Source organism: Strix uralensis, chromosome 20, assembly GCF_047716275.1.
Source record: "Strix uralensis isolate ZFMK-TIS-50842 chromosome 20, bStrUra1, whole genome shotgun sequence".
Taxonomy (NCBI): Eukaryota; Metazoa; Chordata; class Aves; order Strigiformes; family Strigidae; genus Strix; species Strix uralensis.
Window position 1 is genome coordinate 10,410,429 of NC_133991.1, and position 22,611 is coordinate 10,433,039.

A 22,611-nucleotide genomic window follows, 5' to 3' on the forward strand; every position below is an offset into this window, starting at 1 on the left:
ATGGTCTGAAGTTTAAAAAGGACCCCATCTTCTGCTGTTAACTAGAGCTAGATACCTGAGACATGACACCTAGCAGATGGCAGTTTGATTGTGATCAAGATAAATCTGTCTTGCAATATCTAAGCGACTTTGATTCAGTGGTCACATCCCTAAGTGGTTTGCCATTTGCTAGGACTTGCTTCTTCAATTTACTCTGTCAACAGTGTTTGTTTGAGCATAGTGCCGTGAGTTACTGCCAGGCAGAGTACTTGGTGCTCGAAACTACCCTCCCTCTACCAAATTAACAAGGAAATTGAGTGCTTGATAAATGGTTTTGCACTTGTTAAGCTTGCAGCCTTAGCAAAAGGAAGTGCCACATCCTCATAAGTCTCTCCAGCTCTACCAGATGAAACTCTTACATCCTTCTCTGCCTGCAGGGATGTGACCGGGTTGCATGTAGCCCTGCCTAGCTGATACACAAATACCAGAGTCTCAGGCCTAGAGAATACTACCCAAATAAAGGTGTAAAAGGGAGGTTTGAACTTAAAACTGAACTCTTCTAAGGGAATCCCTGTTGCCAAAGAATGTGTGGTCAGGTTCTGTGATGCTGGACCTCAAACACTGACTTAAATCTGAGTAACGGAGTTCTGACCTGTCAAGGAGATAGAGTTTGGTTTTGATAGCTGTAGCATTGACAGTTTTCTCTTGGGAGAGCTGATAAAACACTTGTCTTTCACCTGAAAGTTTCTTGGGTTTATTGTCAGGTAGATGGATGTAAAGGGAGCTGTCGTCGAATGAACCTGTTCACTGTGTCAAGTTGCAGGAAGAGCAGGTATCCTGTCTTGGAAGAACGGCTTCAGCTAGTCAGTCACGCTAACTAGTTTGATACCTAGCTTCAAGAAGTACATTTAAATCTCTTCTGCTTATAGTCTTATTTCTGTTAAAAATCTTTTGAAGAATTAAAACTGGGTAGACTTTAATTTTACCAAAAGACCAGTGTTAACTCTCTATAAACTAGTTGTGAAATGAGCCCTTAAACATTAAAGAGCCTGAACATGTTTTTGGTATTGTTAGAACCTGACTGAAGAGCTTCAAATGGTGAAGTCCTCTCTTGAAAGAGCAAGTTAACTTCAGTGAAATAGTGTCCTTTAGGACAAAGGACTCAAATGCAGAGTGACCAGGGTACCATACACAAAGGCTGAATCATCTTCTAGAAATTCTCTCCTTCAGCAGACCCAAGGAGCTAAAACTGACTGACTTTGGAGTCTCAACCTTAAACTGTACCAAGATCTGGCTGTCTTGATTCACCGGGTGATGTAGATCATCCGTTGAAGTGCCTTCTGTGAAGCTTCTTCTGTTAACTTGGTGTGCCATAGCTTAAATGTTGCTTGTTCCTCGCACGTGCGGTCTGAAAGCCAGGGCGAAGGGGAAGTGTAGTAAAACGCCCTCTTTATCAGAAGCTGCAAGTAGGCAGGAACAGAGCAGCTGAGGCGTGGTCATCTTGGAGCTCGTACAGAGCGCAGCTGATAAGAGCTTAGTGTTTTGTTTCAAACTAATACAATAATACTAAAACGCCTTGAAGGTCTAGCCCTTCTCGGGGGACCTTGGGCTTGAAGTTCAGACAGTTTCCCAGAAAGAAAAATACCTGAATTATTAGAAGTGATAATTCCTCTAACAGTAGAAAACTGATCTTGAGTTTTTAACGTATATCCACCCACAAGCTGGGTATCTGTATGTGAGGTGAACTAACCGTTCTGCATTTCCACTGTTAAAAATGGAATAAACTGTTTTGCTACTGACATTCTACTACAGTAGCCTGCTGCAAACACTACAGAGTGGTATTAACTAAACTGTTTTGTTGCAAGCTGTACTGGAAACATAATTTGAAGGTATGCATTTAAAGGTTTACAGAAGCAGACTGGCTCAGCAGAAAGGGAGGTGGTTTATTGATATCTTCTGTGTTAAGCGTGGCTGTGGATGAGCCATTTCTGGCTTAAGTCACGTCCATCTCGTGTTAGCTCTGCCTCCTGAGTGGCATACAGCCTTGCTGCTAGACAGGACTAGGCTGATTGCTAGACAGGTAGGGTTTTTTTAACTCTACAAGGATAAAGATAAAGCTCAGGTGCCTCACATGTGACGTTAAGCTTGAAATGGTGATAGCTGTCAAGCTCAATGGAGTAAGTTAGGGCTCTGGAAGCAGAGCTGGTGAGAGCAAGTACTGACGCTGCAACTCTGGCACAGCAACCAGGAGCAGGTGAGTTCAGTGTGCCTTAAACCATATGGGGGGCTCAAAAGTTGAGTTCTCAAAACAGCACGTTGTAAATGTGCCTTGAAGACAAAGTACCAAGCATTTGAATGCTGCAGCGCTTCTTCAGGGTGCCTGCTGGGCTTAAATGAAGGTGGGCAGGAATGTGTGAGCCATGCTATTTTTGGGTAGCATGGTTGTATTGTCGCAAAAAAATAAGTGAAGCCTGGTATCTCTTGCAACTTTCACAAAAGCTGTTCATGGTCGTACTGAGGTACTAACTTAATGCTAAACCTTTTTTTTTATCTTTCAGCTCCAAAATCTGGGCATCAACCCAGCAAACATTGGGTTCAGCACTCTGACAATGGAGTCTGACAAATTCATCTGCATAAGAGAGAAAGTGGGAGAACAGGCTCAAGTGGTGATCATTGACATGAATGACCCCAGCAACCCGATACGAAGACCAATTTCAGCTGACAGTGCTATCATGAACCCTGCCAGTAAAGTCATTGCATTAAAAGGTACGGAAGTCCTGATAAAGAAATGTTTGAAGTGGATGGAGAGCTTTCTGTAAGACTAGTTTATGACTGACTTAAGTCTCTTGGGCAATTTATGTGGGAGGTTCCCTTACCAGTTTTCCACAGCTTAATGGGCGCTTAAGTTTAATGCATTTTCAGTTCTTCTGAAGGTAGCTGGGCAGTAAGCTTCAGCTGAGCTTCCTGTTATTTGCTGATCATCAGGATGAGTTTTTTTGCTTCAGTCAGAATGCTTACAGCTTCTGAGCAGGGCGAGCTGGAAGGAGAGTGTTGGCTTTAAGATACTTTTGGAGTCTCAAGTCTGCAATCATGGTAGAGGGAAGTGAGACCTGATCTCCTAAGCATATAAGGTCTATCAACTAAGCCTCTCTTGTCAAGAAAGGAAAACTAAGACTGGGGAGGAGGGGAAATATTCCTGAAGGCCTTAGTCTGGCCTTGCTGGAAGAGGCAGTGCACCAGTTTGTGCATGTTTATTGTATCAGTTAGTGATAAGAAGAGTAAAACTATGCAGGGAAGACTTGTGTGGTGAATAAAACACAAGGTCAGCTAAGTTGGTATCTCTGGCAGTACAGAGGACAAGCATTCCTCTGGTGTCTCCAGAGGTGTCAGTCTCTTTCCCCAGGAGGCCCGAGAAGCCTTAAATACTGTCACTCTAGAAACACATGTATTGCTAATGGAAGGATTTATATGTATTCAATGTTGCTGAAGTTTGACTTTAATACTGTGCTACTGTTTTGTCACAATTTTAATGCTTTCTTGTGTGTGCAGATGGTGAGTTATTTCAATTGACTATACTAGTTCCTCTTGCGTCTTATGGAAAGAAAAAGCAGAATAAAACGGTTCAGGTCTGTGGTGCACATGGCTGAACAGTGGTGTTTAAGCAACTGAAAGCCTAAAATTCAGAGGTTTTTCATGCCCTCCCAAACAAGGGAATACTTAAGATTCAGAAAATTAATCCACTCGAGAGCTTGAAGTGTATTTTAAACTATTGGGATCTTGATATTAAGCTTTTTATAAACAGGACTGACCCTTTTGAATTGTCTAGATTTTGCCTCTTAATGTGCCTTGCATAGCATGTAGGGTACATGTTACCTGAACGCCCTTGACTCTAAAGCTCCAGCAGCACTAGATATGGAAACCAACTGCTAGCCTGTAGCCTGAGTAACACTGCATCAGACAGTCTTCTCCAAGCTGTGGAGAAGCTCCTGACTCTGCATCTTACATCAATAGCTGAACTAATGGTGGCTTCTAACTAAACTACTCCTTGGTGAGGGAAGGCATTTGCCCATATGGCACCGTGACTTTATCAAGCTGAGTTACAGGTAGTAGCCTGCACCTAGTTTCAGATCTTTTTTTATTCCTCTTGGGCTACACTAGCATGTGCTTAAATAGCTATCTCCTAAAGCAACAGGAAGAAAGAATTTCTTATATGCCACTGTGTTGTAAAAACTGATATAAATGACTGCAGGTGGCTGTTCAGGATGTATATATGCACCATTCAGTGTAATTTGGAGAACTTTTCATCTTGCCTTCTAGAGTTTGTGTTGGTCATTAGATTCCTTTCCTTGCACAGTTTCTGTTAGTCTGGCTTGCAGCCAGTAGCTGTGTATCCCATTAGTGCAACCTAAGGGTATAAGTCAATGAGTCTGAATTATGAAAGCCCTCTGCCAGCTTCACTATTCCATGTTGTGCTTTTTTTATACTTAAAACAGATGTGGATGTAGTTTTTAATGACACTGGCATAGTTCTCCTCACAACTTTTAAGAGACTCGGCATTATTGTAACCTAGTTCTGATGTACATGAAGTATCATACAACTTGTTCCTGTGGCTGAAGCTCTTGTCTCTTACCAAGTTGTTTTCCACATCTGTTTGATTGCTCAGTAGTGGCAAATTGATAAAATTAGCCCTAGGAATGGGATCTGGTTAAAAGTAATAGCTGATCACTGAAAATACTGCCGGTATATAACAGCATTTTCTTGAAGGAAGTCACAAGTGTTTAATGTCATAGTGCAGCTGCTCTACTTTTAACCAGTGCTTGAAGGAACAAGTGGAAACTGTAACCTAGCTAACAATGTTGTTTTTTCTAGCTGGGAAAACGCTTCAAATATTTAACATTGAAATGAAGAGCAAAATGAAGGCCCATACAATGACAGATGATGTCACCTTCTGGAAGTGGATCTCTCTGAATACTGTTGCCCTTGTAACGGATAATGCAGTCTACCACTGGAGTATGGAGGGGGAGTCCCAGCCTGTGAAAATGTTTGATCGCCATTCTAGTCTTGCTGGCTGCCAGATCATCAACTACCGTACCGATGCGAAGCAGAAATGGCTGCTGCTAACTGGCATATCTGCACAGGTACTTTACCACTGGGGAGGCCTGTCGTGGAAGGCCCAGAGCTTGGCTCGTTTCCTCCCTCTATAGGAGCAGAAGAGATATGTTTGTTTTCTTTCCTAAAATATTGCTGGGAATGTAAATGCTTGTCTTGATCTTCAAATAACAAAGAAGTGTAACTGAAAATCTTACAGTAATGGTATAAACACTAGTACAAGATTAAGAGTCTTAAGTGATGCCTTTGTAAGAGAAAGTATGGGAGGGTACTTCAGTTTGATACAACAATGTTTTTACCAACACTAACTTAAATGAAATTGCTGGCCAAGATGCCTGTTATTCCTGACTCTTGTTCTGTCTTGTCTAGCAAAATCGTGTTGTGGGAGCAATGCAGCTATATTCTGTAGACAGGAAAGTGTCGCAGCCAATTGAGGGACATGCAGCAAGCTTTGCGCAGTTCAAGATGGAAGGAAATGCTGAAGAATCCACTCTCTTCTGTTTTGCAGTAAGAGGGCAAGCTGGGGGTAAGGTAAGACTTGGTTCTAGATATGCTGTAATCTTTAATGACTCATCCTGGTTATCTCCTTCCAGGAAAGCAAGTGGTATAATGCACAAAGTTGCCTTTAGGAGAGAAGTGAAGGACTGTGTCAGTCTGCAAGATGTATATCTAATGTATATGAAAATTGGTGCATACCGAGCTCTACAGCAGGGACTACATGGTGTAGCAGGAGTCTGTTTGGAGTCATGAAGTGAGGTGGCATGTCATGACCAGCCTAATTAGCTGCTTGAAGCACGTGACTCCACTTCACAGGCTTGGCTTAAGGGGAAAGCTGTTGTAATCTTTCTTTGATGCTGATCCTCAGTGTCGGGTTTAACTTATTTCCAAATTATTAGATGAAAAAAATAAACACTAGTGTTACAAGGCTAACTAGTGGTCTAATACTAACACTGGAATTATGTGAGCTACTTTGTGACAGCTAAGACAAAGTAAAACCAAAGCTAGATTCAGAGAAACATCTTCATAACTGTCTCTGTAGAATGTTAATCAAGTTGAAAGAGTGTGTATTAAAGTGACCTAACTGACTCTTTAAGCTTCTAAGGAGCTAGGGTTAGCTAAAGATCATGCTTAACTGTTTCCCTCATCTATGGTACATGAATACAGTATGCCACACCTTTAGCCAGTGAAAACATTTAGGAAGACTGATTTAGTTTATCTTTGCATAAACTTGGGATTAAGGCTCAGCAGCAAAAGAATTGCTGCATCTTCGTTGTTGAATCTATTGCTACGTAAATTAAATACAAGAACTAACAGACGAATCTCTCGCGCAGTTGCATATCATTGAAGTTGGCACACCGCCTACTGGGAATCAGCCATTTCCAAAGAAAGCAGTGGATGTCTTCTTTCCTCCTGAAGCACAAAACGACTTTCCTGTTGCCATGCAGGTATGACAGCTGCGAACAAGAGCACAAGAACAAGGCTGTAGCTTCTCTTGGTGGATGTGATGCTGTAACGGAGCACTGCAGGCCAGGTGGTCAATATATTGACCTGAGGCTGGGCACTAAAAGGGTGTGACTTCTGTTTCTGCTTCAGTAGTGTTAAAGGTGGCGACTGAAGCAGCATTCAAAGGCAACACGTTCTTATGTATGGAAGAAATATCCATGTATATTTAACTGTCCTTCAAGCTCTTAAAACATCATTCTACTACGATAGTACTCAAGTACTAACTAAAAATATAACAGCACTCCTAGTTGTCCTGAAATGGCACAGCTATCTGCTGGTTCTTAAAAGCACTTACTCCTTTTGTCCAATACCAAATTTGATTAATCCATTCCTGTTTTGCAGATCAGTGACAAGCACGATGTGGTGTTTCTCATAACAAAATATGGCTATATCCACTTGTATGACCTGGAAACTGGCACCTGTATCTACATGAACAGAATCAGTGGAGAGACCATATTTGTTACTGCACAGCATGAAGCAACAGCTGGAATTATTGGAGTAAACAGAAAGGGACAAGTAAGGAAGCTTGGCCTGGAAACCACTTGCTTAGCTAATCCCACTGGCCCTTAAAGATACACTGTAGTGTTCATATCAATGGCTAGAAGTTTCCAGACATTAACAAGACAGAATAATAGAATGAGAAATATGGTAGTATTGGATAGTTGAACAGGAGGGCAGCTTGTCTGACTTCTAGTTTCTTCTACAACTCGGGTTCTGGTTGCATAATTTTGGGGGTTTTGTAGTGACAACCAGTGGATCTAAACGCTGTCCTGCTGTTGAGGATGGAACTAGAATATACCTCTTTTGGGGGGCAGGTTGTATCCTCTTGCATGCTAATGAAAGTCTTAAATATGTTCACTTTGAACTCTGTCCAGAACATCTGATTGATGTCTGACAGTGTTCTGAGCCCCAAAGAAAATTTGTTACTGTTTCTCCATACACATCTACCTTAACTGGTTTAAACCAGTCTGCTAACATTGTACAGCTATGCCTCTAGGCTGAATTGATTTTAAATGTTGTTGCTTGTTGAGCACGGGTAATACAGAGCAGAGGACTTGTTCCTGGTTTATCCTCTAGGATTGATTACTTAGGACACTGAGTACAGGTTATGGAAAGATAGTACTTATATCCCTGTATTTCTGACCTCTGTAAATACCTCAGTTGAAACTGACTGTTAATCATCTGCCTTGATGCAGGAATGGGATGATAGAGGTTCTTTCTAAGCAGAGGTCTGTTTCTTAAATAAAATGGCAAGACTCTGCAGTTATCAAGGGATGGAAAAACTTTCCATGTATGCCATAGCTTTCCTTTTAGAGGTTAGCTTAGCCCTTGGCTCGCTTATATTTGGAGTAACTGGAAGCTTTCCTTGATGATTTATTCAGGTGCTCTCAGTGTGTGTGGAAGAAGAGAATATTATTCCCTATATCACAAATGTGCTGCAGAATCCTGACCTAGCTTTACGAATGGCTGTCCGTAACAACCTGGCAGGTGCTGAGGAACTCTTTGCCAGAAAATTCAATGCGCTCTTTGCACAAGGGAACTATTCGGAGGCAGCAAAAGTGGCAGCTAACGCCCCAAAGGTAATAGACTGATATTCAGAACAGTACTGAACTCTGCTGGCTTAAGCTTCTTGCTTCAGGGAAGCTTGCTGAATTTTCTAAGTGGCAAGACCAGAATCTTGTTACCGCTCCTGTCCTAATGTAGTGCTTGACATACCTGTGAGGGACCTGTATGCAGTGTGCTGAGAGTACTGATTGTATGCTGGAAGATCTTAGAGCTTGTATGAAGCCCCCAGAGGGGGAGAGGAATAAGTGATAAAGTAATGGCTATGAGGCTTAATGTTTCTGGTATGTATCTTTACTTTTCCAATGATTAAAAAAGTCTCTATGAAAAGACAGCCTTTAGCTGAGGCTACACTTGGAAACACAGTAAAAAGGGCAGAGTAAGAGACTAAATTCAGATGATAGGAACTTGCTTGCAAGGACAAGGGTGTCTTAAATCTGTAGAACAGTCCTCTGAACTTAAATCTGCATTGCTACTGAAACAAGTCTAAGGCTACGATTGCACATGTTCTGTCAAAACACCTCAAAGGCAATGTCTGAGCTGATGTTCAACCATACTGCTTCTGACTTACTCTGAGCTGGCAAAACATAATGTTGCTGTAGCAAGCATTTCTAACTTCAGCTTTCTGGAGAAACTCTTGCCAAGCCACAATAGCAGAACAGAAAACTAAAGTGCATCTCTATTTCTGGCAGGGAATCCTGCGTACTCCAGACACCATACGCCGGTTCCAGAGTGTTCCAGCCCAGCCGGGACAGACTTCCCCTTTACTCCAATACTTTGGCATTCTGCTTGACCAAGGGCAGCTGAATAAGTACGAGTCACTGGAACTCTGCAGACCAGTGCTTCAGCAGGGACGCAAACAACTCTTGGAAAAATGGTTAAAAGAAGATAAGGTAAATTTGGGGTAGATACATTTAGAGCCCTGGAGTGGAAGGGACTTCACTGCTTGACAGCCTTCCCCCCTTCCCAGGAAAACTCAACTGGGCATCTCGGCAACGCACAAGTGTGGTCAGTTGAGCAATAGTTGTTCACTCTATCTGTAACTGTGACCCATGTTACCGCAAGAGAATTGATCAAATATTCTTAAGAGCTTCACTCATTCTACTTAAAATAACAGCAGGGTGAACTTAGTATGCAAAGCTTCTGAGCTGCTGCTGTTCTTTCCCAAACAGCTTCAGGCTTCTTTGGATACTGACTCGCATATACTTTGAGCTGTGATTACGTTTGTGTAATTAGCTGAAGAAACATGCTGATAGAATATATCACCCAATTCTTTCTAGCTCTACAAATGCATTTCTGACTCCTGTAGAACAGCATAAGGAACAGAGCACAATAGATCACTGCTGAACGAGTCAGATAAGGCTATCAGGTTGGGCCTTAATTTTTTTTTTTTTTTTTTTTAGAGAGGAGTCTAAAAGGAAGACAAATGAGGAAGAAGGTAGTAATGCATTTCAGCATGGCACTGATGGGGTGGACTGACTGTATTTATATCTTTAAACAGCTGGAGTGCTCAGAGGAGCTGGGAGACCTTGTGAAATCTGTAGATCCTACGCTAGCACTTAGTGTCTATCTGAGAGCCAATGTTCCAAACAAAGTCATCCAGTGTTTTGCTGAAACAGGACAAGTCCAGAAGATTGTTTTGTATGCTAAGAAGGTGAGAGGAAGTTAAATTGCCATATCTGTCCCGTATTTAAGAATAACTGATGTACTAAAGTAGCTAAAAGTAATTGTGGGGGGAATCTGAGAGCCTGTGTAATACCCGCTTTGGCCTAAGGTTTTGTAATGAATAATTACTGCTAGACTTCACACATGTACCCTTTCATACTTCCCTGTGTAACCTTTTCCAAATGAGGAAATTCTGACTGGGTTGTGTAAGCTCCTGACAGTCGCTCTTACTGAGCTCTGTATTTAACAAGGCGTATGCTCCTGCTGAGTTACTACTTTTCATTATCTCTTCAGGTCGGATATACTCCAGACTGGATTTTTTTGCTGAGGAACGTAATGAGAATCAGCCCTGATCAAGGACAGCAGTTTGCACAAATGCTTGTTCAAGATGAAGAGCCTCTTGCAGACATAACACAAGTAAATAACTTCACTGCTATGAAATGTTAACTTTAAGGCTTTAAATTGGTAGGAGGAGTCATACTCTTACCATCAGAGAAAGAAAGATTTTGAACTATGAGTTTGGATTTACCTTACTGGGACAATGCTGTTTCTTGCCTAGTTTTAAGAACACTAAATGGTACCTTAGTGCAGTGGCAGCATAAACAGTTTAGCTTTGGAAGCTGCGCTTGATGTTACTTTGTTTAAATACGCTTCCAGTTTCTAATCAAAAGCCTAAATTTTTATTTGCAGATTGTGGATGTCTTTATGGAATATAATTTAATTCAGCAATGTACAGCCTTCTTGCTGGATGCACTGAAGAATAATCGTCCCTCAGAAGGTCCCCTGCAAACACGTTTACTTGAGATGAACCTCATGCATGCCCCTCAGGTATGCTTGCTGTCAGAGTTATTGGATCAGGCTTATCTGTAGCTAGACTAGCTCCTGCATTGGGTCAGTATCAAATGCTAGTAATAGTGTTTAGGAACTAAATGAAACTTTTCGACGTTCCTTCTAGGTTGCAGATGCTATCCTGGGAAACCAAATGTTTACTCATTATGACCGGGCTCACATAGCTCAGCTGTGTGAGAAAGCTGGCTTGCTACAGAGAGCACTCGAACACTTCACAGACTTGTATGACATCAAGCGTGCGGTAGTTCACACTCATCTTCTCAATCCTGAGGTATGAGATCAAATATCCTGAATCTAGCAAAATTCAGGCCATTAATAATTGCTTCCAACATTTGACTCCAGAGTGTAGAGTGTTCTACTTGGGTCTAAAATGGCTTATGTGTCTTTGCAGTGGTTAGTGAATTATTTTGGTTCCTTATCGGTAGAAGACTCCCTGGAATGTCTGCGTGCTATGTTGTCTGCTAACATTCGTCAGAACCTGCAGATCTGTGTCCAGGTAGCTTCAAAATACCATGAACAACTGTCAACACAGTCACTTATTGAGCTGTTTGAGTCTTTCAAGAGCTTTGAAGGTAAGTTTGTGCTCTTGCCTCTAGAAAAAGCATACATGTGTGTATGAAGGACTGTCTGCTGAAATCTAGAAAGCCATACTGAACTTCAGTACCTAGGCCTCAACTGTTTCAGAACCTGACCTAAACCTTAAAGTTCCCCTGTTAAGGGAGGGCACCAACATTCAGTGTTGCATGTGTCGGTTTTCTGAAATGCTACCAAAAAGCTTGGAGCTGTAGATGACCTAAAAAGTTAATTGAAGAAGCAGCTGGCCTTTTTCCTCTGTCCAAAATGGTCATCTTAAATTTGTGTGGCCTTTGGGTTTCGGGCTTTTGTACTTCTCAAAAAGACTAGCTCTGTATAGTCTGGTCAGCATGGTGGTACGTCAGTGGTCAAATCTCTGCAGATGTGTGGCTGGACAGCATCTTGCTAAGCTTTAGAGAAAACCTCTGTAAAGACTGAGAATGCAACGTAACCTTGGACTCTTGGAATTTGGGGAATGGTTAGCAGCAGTCGTTTGTCTAAAGTAGTCAAGTATTATGTGGCATCAGCTTTAAGAGAACTTTAGCTGTGGGTTGTGGCAAGCAATTTTTGGGCAGTTTGTTTTAGTGAAAGTGGTAGTAGCTTTTGAGCACAACTAGTTTTGGTTTTCTGAACTCTTCCTCACTTCCTGTCTAGGTGTGTATGGAAGGCACATGCTGGATGTTTTAACAAAGCTGACCTATGGCAATTAATGATGATACATCAGTATTTATCAAAGTTGCATATAACACACTAATCTGGATAATACATGGGGAACAACAACAGGCTCGACTCAGCTAGGACAATCTGGTCTTTGTAAAACAATTACAATGCTTGAATCTTTTTTTCAGTTCTTTGTAAACTTCTGCAATAGTCAGATTCAAATTTTCATTTCATTGTAACTTGGAACACTCGCTTAACAGCTAATACTGATCCAACTCAAGTGCTTTAGTGGAATAACCTGTTGACTGTTTCTCTCGAGGTTTGTTTTATTTCCTGGGCTCTATCGTAAACTTCAGCCAGGATCCAGATGTGCACTTCAAGTATATTCAAGCTGCATGCAAGACAGGACAAATTAAAGAAGTGGAAAGAATCTGCAGGGAAAGTAACTGCTATGATCCAGAACGCGTTAAAAACTTCCTCAAGGTAACGTTTGGGTGGCTCTGGACTGTCTTGGCCTGTTTGGGGTTCTTATAAAACATGGTGTGTGTCACCAGTGAAATGAGGCAGCTCTGAAAATACAGTTGAATCTTTAACATTTGTGTTTACGGATCCATTTGTCTTCTTAAACCAGAGGTATCCAGCATGTTGGCAGTACCTCCTAATAGAGCCTGAGCCTGGAACAATAGCTAAAAAATGGAGAATCGGTCAGATAAGTTCCTTACTGCTCTTAGTAAGGTTAACCTGGCTTGAACTCTTAACCTGTAATAATAGCACCAGCTCATCTAGAACTTGTTACAGATGTCTGCTATAAAGTAGGAAATGGGTAACTCGAAGGTTGAGAAACAACCATAATGCCGAATGAGTTCATACCTTGGTGCTTATTTACAGTGTAATTGGCTTCAATTGAGCGGCTACAGAAACAACAAATAAATAGTGTCAGTTAATTCCATAAATGCCTTCAGAGTTCAGGGTCGATCTCCCTCACTCATCTTACTCGTACACACTGAAATTTCAGCCAGGTGAACCGCAGTCTAGCTCTGCTAGGATGTGCCAGTCAGTGTAAATAGGTGATAATTTGACTGTCACTGCTGGGATTGCTGAAACATTTCTGAAGAGTGGCAAAAGATGGTGTGCTCAAAGTTCAGCTTCTGTAGCCTGTTGTTAGTGCTGAGCTTATTGACAAATGGAATGCTGCTAGAAAAACGAGAAACAGTGTGGGAGGGGAAAACTTTATCTGGGAACATTTCCTGCCTTCATGTTTGTTGATTACATAGTATAGTCTTAGATTTTGCTGATCATATCTGAAGATGGCAAAACTCTTCAAATGAGAATTCTATAAAAATAACCTGATGTCACTGAGGTGTAAGGTATGTAAATTGATCAAGCCACCTAAGATATGTTATCAAGCTGTCAAATTCCTGATGAAAGCTATTGTTTTTTGTGCTGTTCCATGTCTGGAATGTGCAGGACATGTACCAGGTAAATCTCCCAGTACAGGCCTCCCTGTGTAAAGTCTTTAAGTGTAATTTATATGTAGGATTATATTCTGGGATGTGCATGTTCAAATAAGTGATCCGAAATATGTATCCAGAATAGTGTCTGCCACATAGACTAAGCTTCTGTACTGTAATCATTGTCATCTTATGCTGAAATTTGGAATGCTTTTAGGTAACTAATCTGATTAGCAATTTCAGTAGTACTGCTACTAGCTTGATTCTTACTGTTCTCTAAATCCATAGTTAGAAGGTATCACAAGACCCATGTCACTTGAAGTCAATTCTGTATGAGTTTCACATAACAAAGCACAACTTAATCTAGTTTTGGTTAAATTCCTTCTGAAATCCCAGAGTGCTAATCCTGCACACCAAACACCAGTGGCAGCTAAAAATGCTATCTATAGCTTAGGCTTGTAATAGTTGTGTTGTAAAACTTGGTAGGCTTTGCCATACAAAGGAGCAGGGTTAAACTTGAGAAAGCTTCTTGCTGTTAGGCCCTGAAGTGGGTGTGAGTATTCCTACTTGCTACATATTGCAAACAATTAGTTGAACAGTAAGCTGTCATTATTTGGTTGACTGTTGAATTTTGGCTTTCCAAATTCAGCGGGTTTAACAGTTTAAGTGACGCTATTTGTCTGTTTAAGCCCAAGAACAGAACCAAATCACTGAAGCTCTTCTCTTTATAGGAAGCTAAACTCACGGATCAGTTGCCACTCATCATTGTATGTGATCGCTTTGACTTTGTCCACGACTTGGTGCTGTATTTGTATAGAAATAATCTCCAAAAATATATTGAGATTTATGTACAGAAGGTAAGTTGCAATTTGTCACCTGGCTTTAACGAGTCAAACTGATCAATCTTTGTTCTATTATATGCAACTGTAGGCATTATGTGTGTAAGTATTCTGTAAACAGCCTCATACTTGAGACTGACACTTAAGTACCTGTTAGTGGCCTCTGGTAAGTTAGCCCTTACATGAGTCAGATCTCTTATTCTTCAGCCAAGCTGAGCAGTAGCCCCTGCTAATGTGTCTCTTGAAGGAGGAAAACTTGGTAGAATAACTTTGGAGTTCTTAAGGTAATTTTAACTTCCAACATTTTAGAGGGTGGGGAAGTTCTTTATACTTTCTGCCAGGGACATACTGGCTTGCTCAGGATCTCTTCCTATGAGGACTGAGCGTTAGTGAGCCACTGAACTGTGGTGTTGAACCCCTGTTGACTGAAGAATTGGCTTTCAAGCTTCTCCAGAACCTCAGGAAGCTGGGAGTAAAGGCAGGAAGTTGAGGTCAATTTTAACAAGCAGCCTTCATGTGTACTTCTAGGGATAAGTATTGACTGCCTGTGCTGCGTGACAGCTCACTGACTTCTTTAAATGATCCTGTTTAGGTGAATCCAAGCCGTCTGCCTGTTGTTATTGGGGGACTGCTTGATGTGGATTGCTCTGAAGATGTGATCAAGAACCTTATCCTTGTAGTGAGAGGTCAATTTTCAACTGATGAGCTTGTTGCAGAGGTTGAGAAAAGAAACAGGTATTACACTTCTACATGGCCTCATTACATGGCTAAAGCTGGTACTGACATAATAAGCTGCTGTTGGGTGAGTAAGCAGCAAAAGTCTGCTTTAATTCTTGGCTGATGTGGGGATCTTCCTTCAGCAGCCTCAAGATAATGAGAGTCTTCGGTTTGTGATGTTCTTCATAGTGTCAGAAAGTTATACCATTATAATAATGAACTAGAATGTAGGTCAAAATGGAGTACTATAACTCTGGTTTAGTTACTGACTATCCTGCACTGAAGTTGACTTCTATAATGAAGAAACTGTGCAAGTGGATACTTTCTTATTCACTCAACCTGTCTAATGTGAAAACCGCTTCCTTCTAGGCTGAAACTGCTTCTGCCCTGGCTGGAAGCAAGAATTCATGAGGGTTGTGAGGAGCCTGCAACGCACAATGCGCTGGCCAAAATATACATTGATAGCAACAACAATCCAGAAAGATTCCTGCGTGAGAACCCTTATTATGATAGTCGCGTTGTTGGCAAGTACTGTGAGAAGAGGGACCCTCACCTGGCCTGTGTGGCTTATGAGCGTGGACAGTGCGATTTGGAACTTATTAATGTATGTATGCCAAGGCAGCTGACACGTGGGTTAAGTTCTAACCTGAGCATCATGGGATAGCTGTTCAGGTTTATGACTGACGAATGCATTTATTTCCTAAAAAGTATTAAGCTAGGAACTGCTCACTTCTTATAGAATAGGTAGCTATTTAATCTCCCTCTGTAACCTAATGAGAAATTGGAGACCCCCCTGGACACCCTAGAATGGGAGGCTAATGAAAGTATCAAAGCCTGAGATTTCTAGTCTACATCTCAGACAGGTTTATTTAATGTTGCAACACAATTACCTCATCCGCTGTAGGTTCAACAACTGTGGCTTCACTCTCAATAAACTTTGCCTTTCACTAGGTGTGCAATGAAAACTCCCTCTTCAAAAGTCTTTCCCGCTACTTAGTTCGTCGTAAAGACCCTGAACTGTGGGCCAGCGTACTACTGGAAAGCAACCCTTACAGAAGACCGCTAATTGACCAGGTATAACCGACAAAGCATTGAAAGCCTTTGTTGTCCTAACTTGAATTGCTAGTACCTAACTTCACTGATCCGTCAATGGCTCGTCTCTGCCTCCAGGTTGTACAGACTGCCCTGTCAGAGACACAGGACCCTGAGGAAGTCTCCGTTACTGTGAAGGCCTTCATGACTGCAGATCTTCCGAATGAGCTTATTGAACTGCTCGAGAAAATAGTTCTTGATAACTCAGTGTTCAGTGAGCACAGGTGTGTAAAGTCAAAACTAAGTCGCAGGAAACTTGAAATTATACCTGGTGCAGGTGTTTAATTGCTGTAATGTGGGACAGCAAATAAACTAGTACCTTCTCCACAGGGGAGGGTGAATTTCTTGATTATTATTTGATATGTACTAATATTTTCTTTCTCTATTTAGGAATCTGCAGAACCTTCTCATTCTTACAGCTATTAAGGCTGATCGCACCCGTGTCATGGAATACATCAATCGCCTGGATAACTATGATGCTCCAGACATAGCCAATATAGCTATTAGCAATGAGCTTTTCGAGGAGGCGTTTGCTATCTTCAGGAAGTTTGATGTCAACACATCAGCTGTACAGGTATTTTAAAATCTCAGTCTGTAATAACTCCTTGTGACATGTGCATCCCCACACAAGGACTTTGCCGTTAATTTGTGACTTCAGTACTTGGCACCAATTAGCAAAGTGACCGAAGCTCCTTCATGTCTTGTCTTATGAAGTAGAACAGACATTGTATATTGAACCCCTTAGTAAGTGAAACTTTCTAAGCCTAAAATCGCTTATGCTGCATGGGTTGTACAGAATTGTCCCTATTTTAAAAGCAGCTGTGGATCCATTGAAGAACTAACATAAAACACAGCTCAGTGGCTTGTAAAACTGACCTTTATAGATAGTGGCTGATCATGAACCCTTTCTTTAGGTATTAATAGAGCACATTGGGAACCTGGATCGTGCGTATGAATTTGCTGAACGCTGCAATGAGCCTGCTGTGTGGAGTCAGCTGGCTAAAGCACAGCTTCAGAAGGGGATGGTAAAGGAAGCAATTGACTCGTATATTAAAGCAGATGATCCTTCCTCGTACATGGAAGTTGTTCAAGCTGCCAATGCCAGTGGTACGATTAAGTTTTATTTACATCTTTGCTGTTGACGTTGCTCAGCTCTTTTGCGTGGTCTGCTCAAACTGCAGTTCTGCCAAACCTGTATCTTGATGCAAGTAGAGGAATCTGGTCCTTCAAAGACTGCCCTAAATGAAAACAGGAAAAGATCGTGTATTCCATTTGCAGATAATCGGTGGTTTAAAACTACCTTCTTTAGCTAGCTGGAGGCTTCTGTCAGAGCAGTTGCTACTAAGGAGGTCTTTGTGTGCAGTTAAATAACAGGATTTTAGTTAGGCCTGTTTTATTAATCCAATGTAGCACATGTAGTATGAAGGCAAGTCTTGATTGTTGGAGAATTGCGGTAGAATTGCAGGTTGAGCTGGTAGTATAGCTTAAGCACAAGTGTCCTCAGTGGGGGAAAGTAAGCATTCTGAACTCTGTTTTGTAGGAAACTGGGAAGAACTGGTGAAGTATCTTCAGATGGCACGCAAGAAGGCCCGGGAGTCGTATGTGGAAACAGAATTAATCTTTGCTCTTGCTAAAACAAACCGTCTAGCAGAGTTAGAGGAGTTTATCAATGGACCCAACAATGCACACATCCAGCAAGTGAGTGAGACTGGTTTCAGTTTTGCTGAATCACAGCAGCAGACCCCGCAGGCCTTGTTAACCCGAGGGGTGTTGGGATATCTGTCTCTTTGGATATATTGGGTAGATCTTGGACATTTCCAGTCTGATAATGGCTTGAACGCTACACACTTTATGTAAGCCCTTGACTGAAAAGCTGCAAGAATAACCTGGTTATGCTCTCCTGTAGGTTGGCGATCGCTGTTATGATGAAAAGATGTATGAAGCAGCTAAGCTGTTGTATAACAATGTGTCCAACTTCGGCCGTTTAGCCTCAACTTTAGTTCACCTAGGTGAATACCAGGCAGCTGTGGATGGTGCTCGGAAAGCAAACAGTACTCGCACATGGAAAGAGGTAAACTTTCTGACTGAATAAGTTAAGGGACTTCAAAGCTGTAGCCTCTTCAGAAGTTTTGATTATCAGCACTAATGCAATTGTCAATTCCAGGTCTGCTTTGCCTGTGTTGATGGCAAAGAGTTCCGCCTGGCCCAGATGTGTGGACTCCATATTGTAGTGCATGCAGATGAGTTGGAAGAGCTAATCAACTATTACCAGGTAATTAAGCTGACGCCTGTTATACAGTCAGTATATTCTTCATGGCAACTCTGTCCAAAACTGGAAATTTAAGAGTCAGGTTGGTTCCTAATGTGAAACACCTGTAACCGTCTGTATCTCTTAGGATCGTGGCTACTTTGAAGAGCTGATAACTATGTTGGAAGCAGCACTTGGGCTTGAGCGAGCACACATGGGGATGTTTACAGAGCTAGCAATTCTCTACTCCAAATTCAAGCCACAGAAGATGAGGGAGCACTTGGAGCTGTTCTGGTCCAGAGTCAACATCCCCAAGGTGAACACCTGAGACCTTAAATTTAACTTGAAACGCATTTGTCGGGATTGTCTGTGCCCTAGATTTGGCAATAGCAGCTCTTGACTGCTAATCACACTAAAGCCTGAGCACTGATGGACACCGATAGCAATCTGTTAACTGTAATTTCTAATATGCCTTTTGCTTAGGTTCTGAGAGCTGCAGAACAAGCCCATCTCTGGGCTGAACTGGTGTTCTTGTATGATAAGTATGAAGAATATGATAATGCCATAATTACAATGATGAATCACCCAACAGATGCTTGGAAAGAAGGCCAGTTCAAAGATATCATCACTAAGGTATTACTTTCCTGGTGAAAGGAGGTAAATTTCTTGCTACGTGTACTTCGGTTCTCTTCCTTCACTAGTAGCCTGTTTAAAATTCAAAGTTCTTGATATTGCCCCATAATTTCAATGCAAGTCAACTACAGTAACTAAAGAGATTTGTAGAGACAAGAGTGAGTCTTGGATGGGTGGCTCAGTTGTGCTGGAATACCTACGGTTATGTCTCTCTCATTTGGATTTCTCTACAATCAAGTTTCCGCTCTGAATACGCATCCTTACTCATCTCTAGGTGGCCAATGTGGAGCTGTATTACAAGGCAGTTCAATTCTATTTGGAATTTAAACCTCTGTTGCTCAATGATCTGCTGATGGTGTTGTCCCCTCGGCTTGACCACACTCGCGCTGTCACCTTCTTCACAAAGGTAATTTTCCTACTATCCAAGATCCAGTTGGAAAAGCATTTAGCTGTAGTAGCATTTTAAAATGCTTAGCTACTTCACTGCTTCACAGGGACGATGCTAGGAGACCTCTACAAAAAGTTATCTTGACTTAAATTTATCTCCCTGATTCCTTGTAGGTTAAACAGCTACCACTGGTTAAGCCTTACCTGCGCTCTGTTCAAAATCACAACAACAAATCAGTGAATGAGTCCCTGAACAACCTCTTCATTATTGAAGAAGACTACCAGGTATGTCTTGTCTTGAAACAGTAATATCTGGAACAGGTATTGACTTGCATGTTGTATGTGCTTCGTAATAGAAACGGCTATTCCTGAATTTCAAAGTTTTATTCAAGGTGGCTTCTGTGTCAGTATTAACCTAATATTCTCACTTTGCATTTAATGTCTAGAAACACAGGTTTCTCTTGTTTTCAGTAGATTTTACCTTCTTGCTGTTAACTTGAATTCCTTAAGTATATGTTCTTTGACACTTCAGACTGAACTAGTGGTGACTAGCCAAGGATTAAGTGGAAAACTGTTAGTGGCTTTCTGGGAGCTTTTTGGGCCGTTCCTACTGGGAATAGACTGGCGACTTTTGTTATGGGTGTGACAGATCAGCTTTTATTTAAAACAAACGGTGCTAAGGAAAGAACTCACGGAAAGGGCAAGCAGTTTTGAAGTCTGGCTGTTCTACTGTTTTCAGAGAACAGCTGTCTGGTATTCAGAGGCTCTTAACCTCAGCAATCCTCTTAACCTCAGCAATCACTACTGAAAAATACTAACTGTAATACCCTAAACTATGTGTGGGTCAAACACCAGCTTCACAAAAAAAAAAATAATCTCTGCAGGTCTGGCTAGAATACTTTATCCTCCTAGAAGTAGGAATACAGAACTAAAATGTATGGAAAACGTTTGTACCTTTGTAGATGCAGTTGTACGTTTGAGGTGTGAATAACTTTTTTTCTACTTAGGCTCTTAGGACTTCTATAGATGCTTATGACAACTTTGACAACATTTCTCTTGCTCAACGTTTGGAGAAACATGAACTAATAGAGTTCCGAAGAATTGCTGCGTATCTCTTCAAAGGAAACAATCGCTGGAAACAGAGTGTAGAACTCTGTAAGAAAGACAGACTGTATAAGGTAAGACTCCACTGCATAGGTCTGGTTTAGCGCACTTGACTTGTTTGGAGCACCATGGCTTTTTAGTAAAGCTGCATCTTCTTGGAAGCCACTGGGTGGTGTCTGTTGCTGATCTGGCAAATCTTGCTGCACAGTGGCAGTAGATGGACAGATTTCTTGGAAGCAAGTCCTAGAATGCCTCCTCTCTGTAATGCCAGTAAGAGATTGCAGCTTAGTTAAATACAGTCACTGACACGGACGTGGTACTACGTCACCTGAGGCTAAACAGCCTCTCTCTTGTTGTAGGATGCAATGCAGTATGCTTCAGAATCCAAAGATACTGAGTTGGCAGAAGAGTTGTTGCAGTGGTTCTTGCAGGAGAACAAGAGAGAATGCTTTGGTGCTTGTCTCTTCACCTGCTACGATCTCCTAAGGCCAGATGTTGTCTTGGAAACAGCGTGGAGGCACAACATCATGGACTTTGCCATGCCATACTTTATTCAGGTCATGAAGGAATACTTGACCAAGGTAAGAGCAGGTGTTTCTCCAACACCGAAAGCTTGTTAGTCACTGTGGTGTTTGCCTTGAGACTGTCTGCTTGCTACTAACATTGATATGGGCTTTGTCAAATGTCTGTCTGTCCATGTCCACACTTATTTTTCAGTCCATCTGGGGAGAGACTTCGCCCTCTAAGAGACTGAAAGACTTGCAGACTCCACCCTACCTACCAGTTACAGAACCTACATCAGTAGTATTTGCCTGACCATGGGCAGTGTCTTAAAGTAGTTGCAGGATTCAGGCTTTTCATACACTGTGTCAGTCAGGAATCCCAGCTGGGATTAAGCTCTAACTAAATTCTAGATTGTATACTAAAAAAGCTTTATAGCTAGATCTTGAGATAACTTGGTCTGCTGTGCATTTAACTCCAAAACGTGGCTCTTATACTTAATGGCACTAATTATAACTCAGCTTTTGTTTAAGTGACGTAGGATGGAGAAAGTGCTTGGTAATGCTCTGTCAGACTTTAACCAGATTTGAGTTAAATACCAACTGTCACTAGCAAGATTTGCCCAGCCAAAGCTGTTAGAGTATCTTCCAGTGAAACAGGGTAAATTCCTTAATGATGAAGACTCTTACTGTGAGAAGTAAAAGCTCAACTCAGGCTTAAGTCAGCGAAGACTAGAGTGCCTGTTTGTCTAGAGGATTTGCCTGGCTGTTACTTCTAAAGGCAGGACTACTCTGTAGTCCTATAGCAATTTGCTATCCTTAAATGCTGTATTTTGGGGGAGGTGGGAGCTATCTAAGCAATAGCGTTACTTGTCAGAGATGCCTGATGTACCAAGCTAATACTAGGCCTCTCTTGAGAGTAGTGGTCTTGGAGCAGGATTCTTAAAAGATTAAAATTTGATGACCTGCTAAAAGACGAGGATGTAGCTGTAGTGTAGCTGATGAAATCAGTGAAGTAAGGTCTAGCAACAAGCAGAGCTGCCTTTCTAAAGCAGATACTTCTGGTGTATCTTTGTTTTTACTCACCTGTACCTTAATAATTTCTTCCCTGACACTTTTGTTTCTACCTTTTATATGCTAAATATGGAATTTGATTTTTCTAAGCTGCACCTTCTGAATTCCTTTGCAGGTTGATGCAATAAAGGAAAAGGTGAAAGTTGATTCTTGTTTTCCATCTTTAAGTCTGGAAGACTAAGTCTAAGGATTCTGCATGAGTTTTTTTTTTTCTTTCCTACGTTTACTACACTGCTGCTACTGCTTTTTCCCCAAACAAAATATCACTAAAGCATATGCAAATTGTTTAACTCTACAAGTAGCTAGTGCTGTAGGACAAAAGTAGATTCATTTGCTACTAATAAGCTAATAGATCATCAGGAAGGGCATACAGGTGATCAGTTGGATCACAGTCAACCTGGTACTGAAAGGAGAGACAAGTGCTGCTACTTGACAGCCAATCTGACTGGAAAAACCTCCTATGATAAGAAATAATTAAGTCTTGGACCACTGTCTCTGAACCATAAATCAATATGGCGGTTGCTAGTTTAAGGACTGTGATCCAGTCTCTGATCTCTTGACCGTTACTAATGCGTGCTGACAGTAGGCAGAGTAGATACTAGCTGCTTCAGAAGAGACTCTTCCTCATTCAGGTGACCAGTTCTTATGGTGGTAGTCTAATCGAC

At 41.5% G+C, this 22,611-nt stretch overlaps 1 protein-coding gene across 2 annotated transcripts in view; it reads left to right on the forward strand.

The window, feature by feature from the left end:
• CLTC (clathrin heavy chain) overlaps window positions 1–22,611 on the forward strand; it is a 33,426-nt gene that overhangs the window by 6,577 nt on the left and 4,238 nt on the right. Inside the window, exons 2-31 of one of the 2 annotated variants that reach the window (XM_074890241.1) lie at window positions 2,538–2,745; window positions 4,849–5,117; window positions 5,458–5,619; window positions 6,420–6,533; window positions 6,934–7,107; window positions 7,974–8,171; window positions 8,847–9,047; window positions 9,656–9,808; window positions 10,114–10,236; window positions 10,510–10,647; window positions 10,775–10,939; window positions 11,060–11,240; window positions 12,221–12,384; window positions 14,084–14,209; window positions 14,784–14,926; window positions 15,278–15,512; window positions 15,860–15,982; window positions 16,079–16,224; window positions 16,391–16,574; window positions 16,915–17,107; window positions 17,541–17,698; window positions 17,907–18,071; window positions 18,165–18,272; window positions 18,397–18,564; window positions 18,732–18,881; window positions 19,156–19,287; window positions 19,443–19,553; window positions 20,276–20,446; window positions 20,732–20,953; window positions 22,062–22,082. In XM_074890241.1, the coding sequence (XP_074746342.1) occupies window positions 2,538–2,745; window positions 4,849–5,117; window positions 5,458–5,619; window positions 6,420–6,533; window positions 6,934–7,107; window positions 7,974–8,171; window positions 8,847–9,047; window positions 9,656–9,808; window positions 10,114–10,236; window positions 10,510–10,647; window positions 10,775–10,939; window positions 11,060–11,240; window positions 12,221–12,384; window positions 14,084–14,209; window positions 14,784–14,926; window positions 15,278–15,512; window positions 15,860–15,982; window positions 16,079–16,224; window positions 16,391–16,574; window positions 16,915–17,107; window positions 17,541–17,698; window positions 17,907–18,071; window positions 18,165–18,272; window positions 18,397–18,564; window positions 18,732–18,881; window positions 19,156–19,287; window positions 19,443–19,553; window positions 20,276–20,446; window positions 20,732–20,953; window positions 22,062–22,082 (4,806 nt within the window). The remainder of the gene's footprint in view (window positions 1–2,537; window positions 2,746–4,848; window positions 5,118–5,457; window positions 5,620–6,419; window positions 6,534–6,933; window positions 7,108–7,973; window positions 8,172–8,846; window positions 9,048–9,655; window positions 9,809–10,113; window positions 10,237–10,509; window positions 10,648–10,774; window positions 10,940–11,059; window positions 11,241–12,220; window positions 12,385–14,083; window positions 14,210–14,783; window positions 14,927–15,277; window positions 15,513–15,859; window positions 15,983–16,078; window positions 16,225–16,390; window positions 16,575–16,914; window positions 17,108–17,540; window positions 17,699–17,906; window positions 18,072–18,164; window positions 18,273–18,396; window positions 18,565–18,731; window positions 18,882–19,155; window positions 19,288–19,442; window positions 19,554–20,275; window positions 20,447–20,731; window positions 20,954–22,061; window positions 22,083–22,611) is intronic. The other variant, XM_074890242.1, reaches the window with a different exon arrangement.